The 14,980-nt window shown below is 35.4% G+C and overlaps 2 protein-coding genes across 2 annotated transcripts in view; both read left to right on the top strand.

Moving 5' to 3' along the window:
- The window catches only part of LOC129804262 (B-cell receptor-associated protein 31), a 417,963-nt gene that overhangs the window by 303,581 nt on the left and 99,402 nt on the right, over window positions 1-14,980 (top strand). The window lies entirely within an intron of this gene.
- Window positions 2,874-14,925, top strand: LOC129804202 (transketolase-like protein 2). Its single transcript, XM_055851315.1, has 3 exons — window positions 2,874-3,132; window positions 8,305-9,676; window positions 14,385-14,925. Exons 1-3 carry the CDS (start codon window positions 3,026-3,028, stop codon window positions 14,787-14,789), a joined length of 1,884 nt encoding a protein of 627 aa, XP_055707290.1. The 5' UTR covers window positions 2,874-3,025; the 3' UTR covers window positions 14,790-14,925.

Genomic DNA, 14,980 nt, shown 5'->3' with positions numbered 1-14,980 from the left:
GAACTAGATCTAGTCATCTCGCTCATTTCATGGGAAATTTTGAAAACATGTTTACAAACAAAAGCTATTGTGCGCTGGCCATTACACCTTCTGCAGGACATTTTCTTGGCTAGTTATTGGTTGAGAAAGGACTGATAAACACTAATAATGTGATAAATAGTTGTGCTATCAGTGAATATTACAGGTTATTTGTGTAGTGAATAAAACACTGACTAGGTAAGCAAGTTATTTTAAAAAAATCATATCGTCAGTTAAATCAGCATTTGTCGTAACTTCCTTTTGACAACTTTTCAGGAGACGAAATTTTCAGTTCAGCTTTATTTTTCTGAAAAAATGAGCCCTGAATGCGATACTTTTGAGTCAAAATAATAAAAGTAGCACTAATAAACTGTAAGTTAACTCGAAAAAATCTTTGCAAAATGATTTAATAGCAATTTTTTATGAAAATTTGTCGTAACTTCACCAAAAATGGGACTTACGACAAATTCTGATAAATTTTTATTAATTAAGGGCACTTACGATAATTTTTGTTTAAAATAATTTTTATTGAGCTTTTAAAAGTTTATTTTTATATTTATAGTTTCTTTTTATATACACCGATTCTAAATTTCTAAAATCGCAAAAATAAAGTTACGACAAATGCTGATTTAACTGACGCTAACTTCTGTAATACAGGCTTCTGACCTGAGGCTTAACTTCCCTAATTTATCAACATTTAAGATTTTTGGAAAAAAATTAAGTGATTTTAAGTTATTTAGGATTTCGATACTTTCGAGAACTGGGCTAAATCTCTAGTCTGAAGACCGCTTAAGATTGAAATTAATTCTAAAGTGATAAAAATACCACGGATACGGACATCTCCTCTTAAAAATAAATCAATTGTTTGCAGTTAGTCACATAAGTTTCACAGTGGTTTGCAAGCCCTAAAACTGATCCATGCAGACAAAGTTTAAAACTCGCATTAAGCTCAATCATTGAAAAAATCCAAATTTTTATATCTGTCACGATAAAAACTTTTGGACACTGACCAAAGTATTGGAACAAATTGTTTTAGGTACATTTTTTTTTGGAATCAATTTGTACCTAGAGAAGATATTTGTTTGTTCCAAAAAATTTTATTTACAGTTTTGTTACGAAATATAGTTACAATTTTGTTCGAGTTTTCTTTTGGAACCATTTTGATACAGTGGAATGTCTAAAAATTTTAGTTGATTTCGTTTTATACAAATTTGTTCCTGAAAGTTGGAATAGAATTTGTTGCACTCAGCTGTTTTGTTTCCACTGTCAGGAACAAATTGGTACATATTTTTTATAACAATATTTTTCCTACATCTGTAACATATTTGTTCCAAAAATTTTTGGTGTCCGTGGACGAGGTAGTTTTTGAAACGATATTGTTACTCATATGGGGAATCTTTTTGTTCCCATTGTCGGGAACAAATTGGTGTAAGTGATTTCGTCTTACAGTTAAGGCTTATACTTCAGTCGAGATAGATTTCGGTGGCGAAAGTTCATTGGGGAATGTTGGCATGGTTCGCACAGAGTGAACCTTCAAACAACACAAATTTTCTCTATGTTTGCAAAGAGCTAGTTCGTCATTTCTTACCCATAAGATAGATAATTATTAAGGCCATGAGACGAGATGAGAAATGGTAAGTCAGCTCTTTGCAAACAAAGAGAAAATTCGCATCGTTTGAAGGTTCACTCTGTGCGAACCAAGCCTACATTCCCCTAAGGAACATCAAATAAAAATCAATTTAAGAGTGTTTTATACAGTCGCCTGCATGACGAAATCATATGCGAGTGCTGGCAGCAGGAGAGGAAGGGAATCTCGAATTAAAAAAGTGAAACCATGTAGCACGAAAATTGCCACAGATTTGGCGTCCTCTTCGCTTCGTTGGTGACGGGTGACTGAATGTGAGAGGAGGAATACGATTTTATTAGACGAGCTATTTTTTTTGGAACAAATTTGTTACTAATATTGGGTATCTTTTTGTTTCTCTTAGAAGATACAAATTTATTCCAAAAATTATGGTGTCCGTGGACGAGCTGTTTTTTTGGAACAAATATGTGTCGAATTTTTTTACCGTGAGACCGTGACTATGGTGAAAGGGTAATAAAAAAAATACTAAAATTCAATTGACATGCCCCATTTTGCGCATTCGTCGATTTCGTGTTAATACGGCAAAGAAACCTTACAAAAGCACTGTGAGTTGTTTCACTTTGAAAATATTTCCAGTTCGTTTGTAAAGAATATCCATCAAATATGAGCCCATCTGAGCTTATAACTGGCAATTTCTTCATTCTTACAGCGAAAACTATCATTTTTTTCATATTGTTTATAATCAATGACATCGGGGATTTTTTTTTTGACATTCTAAGCAATTTTGAATAGTTTTTATTTAACTTGATGTTAACGCAATATTTCAAAACACTTTTAATTTAAAATATTTTTTGATCATTCTTCGTATGCATATGTAATAGAAATAATAAAAATTTATAAGATCATAAAACTTAAACTAGGGGAAGGTGGGGCTACTTTGAGCTGTTTGGCTAGATTATTATACGACTTTTCCGCCTATTTCTAAATGAATAAATGCCTTACAATTATTTTATTTAGAAGATCCACAATTGTTTTGTCTATCCAAATTACATCATGTTAAAAACCAGCATGTAGCCCCACCTCCCCCAAATCCTTTATTTTTTTAGAGATGTAGTCATTTTCCCGCCAAAATTCCGGACTCTTGTCTTTTCCAATTGGAAGGAAAGGGACAGCATGCATGGAGAGATACTGGAAATGTGTCCAGTGCGCATTCTACCGGCTAGAATTGACATGTTCCCCCCTTCTCGAGCATCATCGTGTGAGCCGAAGTCGGCATTCCAGTCGTATTGGAGTCAGTCGGCAATCGTCTCTTGTCTCATCGAGTAGCCCCTTTTGAGCTCGCAGTGTCCATCAAAAATTTTCCTTGAAACTTTCATCAATTGAAGTGCTATCAACCTAATCAAGTGAAGTACCAGCTAAAAAATGCCCAACTACCACAAACCCGAATCTAAAACTGTTCAGGAATTGAAAGATATCGCTCATCGTTTGCGAATTCATTCAATTACATCCACTCAAGCCTCGAAATCGGGGTAAGTTCCAGTGAAAAAAAAATCTTCCATTACATAAAGTAGGCATTTTTGCCGAGTAATCACTGTCTCTCCATGTCACCACTCCATACACTTTCCCCGCCAATGGCATGATCTTGCATTACATCACTTTTCCAGTACCCAATCTTGTCCAAATAGCCAATAAATTAAGTAAATTCGCGGTCGCCACGTGGTTTTTCTGAGCTTGGGCAAAATTTTTGCTCTGAAATTGCGTCAAGGGCCGGGATGACCTTGAATGGCCGAAACAAGTGCTACATGCAAGTGCGAAAGAGATAGCAAAGGCTTTTGTTTACCGGAAAAAAGAAATTCCAGGAAAATCTTATCAAATTCAAACTTTTTTCCCCTTCAAAGATTTTTCCAGCGTGTCAATCTTCACGCATTGCTGATAACAAAGCATTTTCCCGATAACACGATTTTTTGACCAATTCTACAATTTGCCTCTCAAATTGATTCCAATTGGAACTGTACAAAAATCTGCTCCATTAATCAATTTAATTGAAAATGTGGTGCAGAAAGAGTTGGAATAAAACAAAAAACAACGGACTTGCCTGGAAAACGGGCACACATGTAGAGTCTTTGGGTTGACCTGTAAATGACCTCAGCTGTGTACATAAAGTATTTTCATGTCAATATTTAAATGTTGCATAAATGCAAGAGAGTTTGACTATTAAATTGTGGAGCATTTTGCGATATTATCTTGTACGACAGTGTGATAGAAAATAATCGCTACTACACTAAAATATCTGCCGCACTATTTCGAGGGGTTTATCACCATTAGAAAATCATGCAATATTTTTTTTTTAAATACATTTTTGCAAATGTAAAAAAAAATGAATTAATAGGACAATGTATACACAACGTTCCATAGAGGAACTGGGCCTTCTCGCAAACGAGATTTGCGGGATATCCATTACACTGTGCAACAATTTCAAACTTTTTTGTCCCTGGGTTCTCATGCTATTTTTTCTATTGCTAGGGTCAAATGATTTACGAAAATACTTATCATTTTGATTTCATTTGGATTTTGCGCCTGGAATCTAGGCAAAACCGTTTTTGCCGTTTTTTGATACTTGGGTGCTTATATCTGCGATTCTGCTGAATCGATTTATTTCTTAATATGGGAATATTTGTTCTCCTTTACAGTACTCTCACTCAATCGGTTCTTTTTCAATCGGGCGACAAATTTTGTTGACAATTTTCACGTATAATTATGAAGCTCATTCGCTCAAATTTGCTGTAGTTCTTCCTATTTTATCGTGATTCTTTATAATTGAGCGCTTTTTGTGGAATTTACAAAGGCTTTGACGCTCAATTCTATCGCTAAACCGGATGACATTTTGCCCCATATTCCCGATTGAGAGAGAGTATACTGTACATGCCCGAAAATCCTTTGGACAGAAGGAGTTCGTACAACTGACACCAGGGGCTCTATAGTCTCATATATGTCAGAAAACATGAAAAATCGAACTTTTTAGCAACTAATCAAAAATATCTCGAAAACTAGGACTGTCCCCAAGAATCTGTTTTGTGGGTTTAATGCAGAATTTTATTAGCTACATTTTTATCTATGTACAACTTTTCTCTCCGATTGATTTTTAACCTCGAAATTGAGATTCATTTGAGATCAAAATTTGATGACAGTGTATTTGGTAAGAAATATTGAATACGATACACTTGCTTAATATATTGGCCTAAAAATTGTTATTTTAATTAAATTATTATTTTTCAACTCTATCCGTAACTACAATAAAAAGACAAATAACTTTGTGGCTCAATTATTTCATAAATCGCAAAAAATAGCGATTTCAATATAAGTGGCAAAAAGGGGGACACTGACGAGAAGTGGTGATTCCACCCTATTTCTAGACTAGAGGTCAAATCCACGACCTAGCAAACTGAGACATAATTTTAGTTGATCAGTCTTTATGTGATTATAAGGCTATTTAGTCTATCTGTCTAGAAAACGAGAGTGTGTCCCGGATTTATGGGAATTTAATGCTCAATTGGCTCAATTGAATTTAAAATTAAATTGTGAAAATCCTAGTGTGATAAGACCCTTAGATTATTCTCCGTATAATTTCGACCCTATCTGGATTTTGATCATTAGTGATTTTGGCCCTTTCGGGATTTTGGTTGCTGATGCGTTGAATCATATACAATAACCAGGGAGTGGCATTAGCTGTGAAAAATGCGACCGGTTTTAGTGTAATTTTTTTTCCTGTTTTAGTACGTACACGTTTCACGAAATATCTCCAAAACTACGTAATAGGTTGCCAATTTCGGGTTTTTGGTTTCCTATTCTATATTAAGTTGGCAGGAGACAGCTAATAAACTCAAAAGTTTTTTCAGTACGCTAGAAACATATGGAAATCAGGTCCCGGTCAAAATCCCGAAAGTCAAAATCCCGAATTCTTAAAAGTATCATGGCTAAGCCCACGATTTCATATAGGGTGAATGATGGAAAGCGAGACACTTAAGAAAAAAATCAATTTCAAATGCATTTTTAAACTCAATCTTACCATTTTTTTGTATCATGGGATTCTTTGACAAATATTTTAACAGAATTTTAACAGTAGCCGTACTCACTATGGCGTTGTTATCTCGTAATCTCCGTAATCTGTTATCTTGTTATAATTTTTCATTTATAAAATACATTACGAGAACATAACGAGATAACGAGATAACGATATTACAAGATAACAGTAACAGCGCCATAGTGAGTACGGCTAGTGTTATATATGAAATATAACAATGAAATCTATGAAATATTGTTCCCTAACTTTTTATAGCATGTACTGTATAAAAAGGCGCGAAGAGTGCAGTTTGCTTGTTGTTATTAAATATTGTAACCGAATAATTGGAAAATTCACGGAAATTAAAAAAATAACACATTTTGAAAAAATGGACAAAATTTTGGAAAGTTGGACAAAAACTTTTGGAAAGTTGGACATAGTGATATTAATGACAAAATATCATACAAAATATGTAGAAAATCAAATGTTGAGGGTTTTCTCTGTATACTTGCACATTTGATGGTTATGCTAATCCCTCCTTTATGTCCGGGTAATAGTTGAGGAACGCTAATTACCAAGAACTTCCTGGACGTCCTGTAAATTTCACAGACGCCTCGCGCTGTCCAGCAGTTATAGTTTTAAAGCCGATGCAATTTTTAGCACATTTCAATTCCCCATCCGCCCAAGTCCTTTTCCACTTGCTTTGGGAGTTCTATAGAGGCTCCTATTTGTCTTTCTCCAGGTGTTTTTGCGATATTTACTATCCATTCTGTCAGAAAAAGTGGTCTTCGGAATCTGGAAATCTTTGCAGCCTTTTTCAGGAGATTTTCTCCTTATCAGCTGCTAACTGCTGTTGCAACTATTTCTCCGGATACTTAAGGATTTTTGTCGTCCTTGTTAACATGATTTCACTGCACAAAACCACCAAATTCATTCACAAAATCAACTTGTCCATGATTTCATAAAACTTGTTTTGAAAGCAAATTAAATCACTTTTCTATCCGTTTTAAATGTAATATTTCAGAAATATTTTTTATTTACCTTTTAAATGGATGTATGTCCTTCGATTTTCACTACGGACTTAATTATATTTCACAAATTATGCCGAAAAATCAAACAAAACACTTTGATAATTTCCTAGCAACTTCCATAAGAAACAGAGAAAATGACAACTACCGTGTCAAGGTTATGAATATCACGCATGCAATACATTTTTTAAATTCTTGCAAGTCACGCTTTGATCGTTTTATAACGATTTTTGCATTTTTAACTTCTGAAATAATCATAAAATTATGTTTAATAATCTTTTTATCGAAAATTGAAATATTTAATTGATTTATTATCAAGTTTTTAAGGAGGTCTCACATTACACACTGCTTTGTCCAACTTTCCAAACTGTCTCGCTTTAGGCAAATGACTCTAACTTCATCACCTCCAGAATTTTGAAATTCGGAACTTTGGCTTTCGGGATTTTGGCTGCCACCGATGAAAATCATAGGAAACGTCATGCCCTTGACAATAACGATTTTTCAAGGTCAAATGTTAAAAAGGCTCTACAGAGCGTTTTTCTCAACCAAATGGAATCATGTTTGGGCTCATTGGAAAGGTCTTGGAATTTCTGACACGCCTGAACAGATTCCAATCGATTATAAACAGATAAATAATTTTTATTATAAATTCAATTATTTTTCTTCTAATCTGTATTGGGTGAATTTTCAAATCGGTTGTGAACCAGTAAACGGTGAATGATGTAAAGATACTTTTGAGATATAGTACACTGAGAAAAAAATGGGGGTGCGATTAACTTTTTTTCCTCATAAATTTAACACTTTTTAGGTGTAAAAATATATCAACATTTTTTAATGTTAATTTTAAACCTTTTTAAGGGTAAAATTAACACAAAAAGGGTAACTTTAACCCCTAATACACCTAAAAAGGGTAATATTTACACCGATTTCGGATCAATACTGCAGGGTAAATTAACATTTCCGGAATGTTATTTTAACTTTTTCGGATTTCTCTCATCAGTATACCAAAATAATTTAAATCATGAAAACCATTTATCAAAACGAGAAAAAAATAGTTGAAGTACAATATTTGCAAAATTCAGCACAAAACTACTCAAAATCAAAGTAGAGCAGTTTTACAACAAGAAAAAAGTAGTTTTTGATAATATTCAAATTATCTCTGACCACATGAAACCTTTTCCCCATTCCCAAACTGTGAGTATTTTTAGCAAAATCACCCGTTTAAGCGATTAATACTAATACCACTACCTCGTACTATATACTTCAAATTGTTACCCATTCCATTTCCGTATGTTATCAGTATTGCAACGTGGGAAAGTAGTCGTTATCAGCTTGTATGTAACAGCTTATTGAAAAGCCATTAATGTTATAAATTGATAAACCCTATGCGTTACGTAAATTACGGATTTTTGCACTCACTCTCGCGGGGCAATAAAACATAATAAGAGTGAACCGCGATAGAGAGATTTACATTTTACATTTACACATATTAAAATCCATTCACGTGGAGAATGTGTTCTTGCACGAGATGCTGAAGACTTGTGTGTCAAGGACTTTGGTGTATGACTCTTAGTGCGATTACTACTATACGACTTTTTTTTTGTTGTATATAGACATCCAACATCATGTGCATCCATTGCCGAGATCATGTCGGTCCTCTTCTTCCATACGATGCGCTACAAAGTATCTGCACCACGTGATGCATCCAATGATCGATTTATTTTGTCCAAGGGACACGCAGCACCAATTCTCTATGCTGCCTGGGCCGAAGCTGGTCTCTTCCCAGTGTCCGAATTGGCAAATTTGCGCAAAGTCGACTCAGATCTTGAGGGTCATCCAACACCAAGGCTCAATTTTATTGATGTTGGTACAGGATCTTTGGGACAGGGAGTAGCTGTAGCTGCTGGTATGGCCTATGTTGGCAAGAATTTTGACAAAGCTGCCTATAGAACCTACGTTGTGGTGGGAGATGGTGAATCGGCAGAGGGTTCCATCTGGGAGAGTCTTCACTTTGCCGGACACTACAAACTCGATAATCTCTGTGTCATCTTCGATGTCAATCGTCTGGGACAGTCAGAGCCAACTTCGCTTCAGCATCAAATGGAAATCTACCGCAAGCGTCTTGAAGCCTTTGGTTTCAATGCAATTGTTGTGGATGGACATGATATTGAGGAGTTGTGCAAGGCTTTCTTCGAAGCTGCCAATACAGCTGATCGTCCAACTGCCGTAATTGCCAAGACCTTCAAGGGGAAATTCTTCCCTAATATTGAAAATCTTGAGAATTGGCATGGTAAACCTTTGGGAGATCAAGCAGATTCAGTTATTAAGCATCTGGCAGGATTAATTAACAATGCTGGACCTCTGCAGATTGCTCCACAGAAACCCCTGCGAGATGATGCTCCAGCTGTGGACATTCGCAATATCCAACTAGCATCACCGCCAAGTTACAAACTAGGCGAAACCGTAGCCACTCGCCTGGCCTACGGTACGGCTCTGGCCAAGATTGCCGTCAACAATAGTCGCGTAATTGGCCTCGATGGTGACACGAAGAACTCAACGTTCTCGGAGAAGCTGAAGAAAGCCTTCCCAGATCGCTACATTGAATGCTTCATTGCCGAACAGAATCTCGTTGGAGTGGCTATTGGGGCAGCCTGTCGTGATCGTACTGTGGCCTTTGTGTCCACCTTTGCCACCTTCTTCACTCGTGCCTTTGATCAAATCCGCATGGGTGCTATTTCCCAGACCAATGTTAATTTCGTTGGTTCCCACTGTGGTGTCAGTATTGGCGAAGATGGACCCAGTCAGATGGGACTTGAAGACATTGCCATGTTCCGTACAATTCCCGGCAGTACGGTCTTCTATCCTTCGGATGCCGTGAGCTGTGAACGGGCTGTGGAGATTGCTGCCAACACGAAGGGAGTCTGCTTCATCCGAACATCACGACCCAACACTGCTGTTATCTATCGCAACGACGAAGTGTTCCAGGTAAGTTTACAAGAGCTATTCTATGTCCTTGAATTCTTCGTGGTTTTTGCAGGAATTATCGTGAAAATCAATAATTTGCTCTTACTTGGCTGTGATCCTTACAAAATCACAATTATTATAATGTCCCAGTTCACTCAAACATATTCTATCGATTTCTAACCAGAAACCAGACATATTTTTTTATTATTAAATGAGCACATATATTCTGTCACTAGAAGAGGTCGAAAGTTTGGAGGGTCTTGCAAAAGTCGATGAATAAAAAAAGTAAGATGTCCAAAAAAAAAGTTTCTTCCACAAATTGTACCATTTGAGTTCCTCTAACGAACAGTCCATGTGTTAGAATTGTGGGTCACTCCTGGTGCCAGAAGTAGATGGCCAAAAAAGACGTTGCAAAAAGTGTCTTCTTCGACATAAATGGTTCTGGATGACCATGGTTTACTCATATCAGACTACATATACCAGATTCTAAAAGCTAATGAACCAAGCTTTCCAACAATAGTTCACCCATCCAATTATGTTCATCAGGAGCTGAGTTATACCACTCCAAACTTTCGACCTCTTCTAGTGACAGAATATATGTGCTCATCTAATATTTGATTTCAATTTGTTTTTGCGCCTGGAATCTAGGCAAAACCCCGTTTTTGTTGTTTTTAGTTATTAGGCGACTATGGTAAATTAAGCTAATTCAAAACCTGCTCCAAATGGAAATTTTTCGCTACTCCAAATGGAAACGTCATTGTTTTCACGATAAATACAGTACTAAATTATTATTTTTATATATTTTCTATACCACAGTTTCATTATTTAGTTAATTTTGCTCCAAATAAAGCGCAAATCCATTCATATTAACAAATTTTAATTTGTTAATTTCTCAGAAAAATTAAAAGTGTACCTTTTCACCATCGAATTTTTCATCGATCGACCATGTTTTCCAATGAAAAACACACAATAAGGTGACTGTTGTTTATTCGTTTTGTTTAATGACCAGCACACAATAGCTTTTGTTCGTAAACATGTTTTCAAAATTTCCCATGAGAATGAGCGAGATGACTAGATGTAGATTTCACTCATTCTCATTGAAATGCAAAGAACATGTTTACTAAACAAAATTTATTGTGCGTTGAGCATAACATTTAATGTCACATTCCTGGGTAATTTTAGTTAAATTCAATGCTAATCTTCATTCTTAACGGTACGTGAAGTTTTCAAATGAAATAATTACCTATTTCGTGAACAAAAATGGTTTTTCTGAAGTGTCTGCAAATGCTTCAATAGGAAACCCCAGAAATATGATTTTTTTTGGAGAGATTTTCCTATTGATTTAGATGGGAAAGGAAAAAAGACCAGGAATAACAACAAATCCTGCACTCAAGAGCAACTCTACGAGGTTTTGGAAGTCTGTCGTCGCGGTTTCACTTACACTGTTTGTCTCCAATTAGAAACTTTCTCTTGTCTCCATTTGGATTAATTTGTTTCTAATAGAAGCATTTTGCACTCGCGTATTTTTCTTGTATTTAAGAAGTTTTCAAATTATAACTAAAGAATTTTCACTAAACAGTAACATTCTAGAAGAGTGTAGGAGCAAATTTATGTAATTCTCTTTAGAAAAAATATGAACTTAATGTATTGAATCTTCTGTCAAAGTTAAAGCGTCTGGAAATGGTTTTGAATTAGGACATTTGCCCTATAGCTCCAATTATCCTGAACATACTTGAATTATTGATCAGGGAAAGGTAATTAACCTTTAAATAATTGACAATTCAGTAGAATTAATGAAGTTGGTAAAACCGACACCAGAGACGCTGTATCCTCGTTTCAAACCTCTTTTAGAAATTTAACCCTTTTAGTCACTTCAATAAAAAAAATATCTCGAAAACCGGAACTGATTTAAAGAAACTGTTAGCTGAGATTCTTTACAATCTCAGATTTTGTGGTCCGAGGTGAAAGTACTACAACTCTTCTGACACCCCGCAACTTCATACAAAATTAGTCAACGGTCCGTTTAATCGTTAAATTCATTTTAGAAATTTCAATGTCGAATATTTCGAAATCCAGGCATTGTTTTTTATTTAATGTTAGTACATTAGACTCTCTCAATTGGGCATTTGGGGCAAAATCATCCGAGTTATCGAGTGATTTGGGCGTCAAAGTCATTGTAAATTTCACAAAACGTGTTCAATTATAAAGAATCACGATAAAATAAGAACAACTAGAGCAAATTTGATTAAATTTGCTTCAAAATCAAGCGTGAAAATTGTCAACAAAATTTTAGTTGTCTAACTAAATACGAGAAGAAAAAGTCAAAATGTGGAAACATTGTGCAGGTTTTCACAATTTCTCGCTTTTTTGATAATTTTTTTTTAACAATTTGAGAAATTTGTAGGTTTCCACCGCCGCCGTCTTAGCGTTGCAAAACCCTCTATTCAGATTGTACATGCAAAATATCCATTTAATGCGTAAATTTACAAATTTTCACATGAATAAATTTTTATTATAAAACTAATTTCACTTCTCTCTCTCTCTCTACAAGAGAAAAAAGCATCTCGGATAAAAGAGAAATGGTGTGATGTATGAGATTATTGAATTTGTTTTTGATTCTTTTTTTTTAATCGTAACCGGAATAATTGCCAAGTTTATGGAATAGATAAGAAGGTACAATAATCAAGAATAATCTTAAGTTGCATATTTAAGTTATTTACCAAGTCTGTATACAGATAAGAAGGATGAGAAACCATTATCTCACATGATTATTCAGATAACTAATTTCTGTGTATGAAATAATAAAAAAAATGTGCAAATGTTGGCGACTGACTAAAATGTTAAACATATTCTCGTTAAATTCTATCGATTTTTTATTCCAGAATTTTTTGATTATTAAGTGTCTTACTGGTGTTTTATTACTTTGATTTTGACTTGCGATAAATCATCAACACTATGGGATTTTACGTGTTTAGAAATTGAAAGAAAAACAAATTATCAAAAAATTTAATTGCTAAATTTGATATTGTTGACCGATTTTAATGATCGTTAAAACATCCCAGCTTTAAGGGATACTCGAACTCACGAAATAGAGTTCTCTATTATCTTTTACGCACAGTTATTGTCTCCGTCGGCTCCGTAATAACGGTTTACTACTATTTATGGGCCAGTACTGGCCCATAAATTATCAGAAAAACACTCTGAAATTGAAAGTTTATAAGATAGTACGAATTTTTAAGTATTTGATAATAAATTTAGGGAGGGTTACCTCATAAATACTAGCACTGAAATAATTTTAAAGTACCTAAACAGGAATGAATTGAAGAGGTTGGCACTGATGAAATATTTACTTTGAAACTTTTTAAATAGAAACAAAAATAAATTGTTCGAGCCGTTTTCGAAAACACATCCAAATTTTATCAAATAAGTTGGAAATTAGGCCCTTCAGAGAGGTTGAGCTTTGACGTTCGAAAATTTGATGTGAACAATTTTTTCAGTTATAAAACGAAATGTTCAACTATGGGCTACAGGGCTACCTTCTAAAGATATTCGAGAAAAAGAAAATCTGTCAAGTCAATTACGAGTACTTTAGCGATAAAGACCGATGCAGCCAGATTGGAAATTTCAAGACCTTTCCAAAAAATCCAAATTAACCCAAATCGGTTGAAAAATAGGTCCTCTAGAGTGGATAAACCTTAAACTTCAAAAATTCAAGATGGCGATTTTTTAGGTCATAGGTATGTTTGGAGAAAATGTTCGCCCGAACCACCTTCAAAACATATCCAAAAATAAAAGAAATCATAGGAGTCATTTTCGAAAAAAAAACAAAAATAACATGGTTTTGGTGGGGTTAGAGGGGGTGGGGGGAAATAAAAATCAAAATGATGATCCTTTGGTTTGACTTAAACGGTCTTCAGACTAGAGGTTTAGCCCAGTTCCCGAAGGTCTCAAAATCCTATATAACAACCAATTTTATTGGTTTTTTGGAATCTAATAGAACATTTGCCATCAATAATTCAATCCTCCGTAAATTTTTTCCAAGAAATCTCGACTGAAAAGAAATTATAGCAGTTAAGTCATATGGCTAAGCCTTAGGTCTAAACCCCGTATTATGGGGGAGGGGTCTTCCGAAGATCGGAAATTCGTATCTTACCGTTTGGCCTCTAATTGGATTATAAGTTTGCTGACAGAAAAAAATACTTTTAAAAGTTGAGTAATTTACAAGTGTTTTTTTACCGATTCATTATCGATTGTGACCGATGTAGCCGGGTTGGAAATTTCAAGACCTTTCCAAAAAATCTAAATTTAACCAAATCGGTGGAGAAGTAGGCCCTCCAGACTGGCTAAACTTTGACTTTCAAAAATTCAATGTTGATTTTTTTCGGTCATAGTTGTGTATGGACAAAATATTCTCCTGGGCTACCTCCAAAACATATCCGAAAATAAACTCTGTGGAGCCGTTTTCGAAATAAACCAAAAAAACATGGTTTTGCGTGAGAAAGAGGGTTGGGACGATAAAAAATATTCTCGAGATGACATCGACTTATGAGGGGGTTATCGAAGATCAAAATTCGATATCTCTTACCGTTTGATCTATAGAATTGTGATAAATTTGAAAAGAGTTGGTTTTAAGCAGTATTCGAAAAGTAATTTAATTCCCTCCTAAAGAATTAAAGCTAGAAAAGAGAAAAAAATTGAGACTTACCAAAAAGTTGATTTTCTTCTGCAGATTGGAAAGGCGAAGATCGTGAGGAAGTCTCAGAATGATCAAGTGTTGATTGTGGGAGCTGGAATAACTCTCTATGAAGCCATCAATGCTGCCAATGAGCTCGAAAAGTCTGGAATTCACGTGCGCATCCTCGATCCATTCACCGTCAAGCCACTGGATCAGGAGGCCATTATTGCCAATGCACAGCAGTGCGGAGGCAGAGTTATCACCGTGGAGGATCACTACAGGGAGGGAGGCTTGGGAGAGGCAGTGATGTCTGCTCTGGCTCAGCAGAGAAATGTTGTAGTGAAGCAATTGGCAGTGTCCAAGGTGCCAAGATCTGGACCACCGAATGTCCTGATTGATCTCTTTGGCATCTCAGCACGCTGCATCGTGGCAGCCGTGGCGGATATTCTGAAGCTCTAAGAATGCGATGGATTTCACTGGAGCATTATCTCACACAAAAAAAATATCTTTCTCTTGGGTTGGGTGGCGTCAATGACCCTCTTTTATATTGCTTTTTTTTCTTTGCTTTTAAATAAAATCACACATTTTCACAGTTTTTTATGCCATGTCTCCATCTAAATCTAGAATATGCTCATGCCTGCAGTCCCTGA

This window comes from Phlebotomus papatasi, chromosome 1 (assembly GCF_024763615.1).
Source record: "Phlebotomus papatasi isolate M1 chromosome 1, Ppap_2.1, whole genome shotgun sequence".
NCBI lineage: Eukaryota > Metazoa > Arthropoda > Insecta > Diptera > Psychodidae > Phlebotomus > Phlebotomus papatasi.
This window is presented reverse-complemented; position numbering and strand designations above follow the sequence as displayed.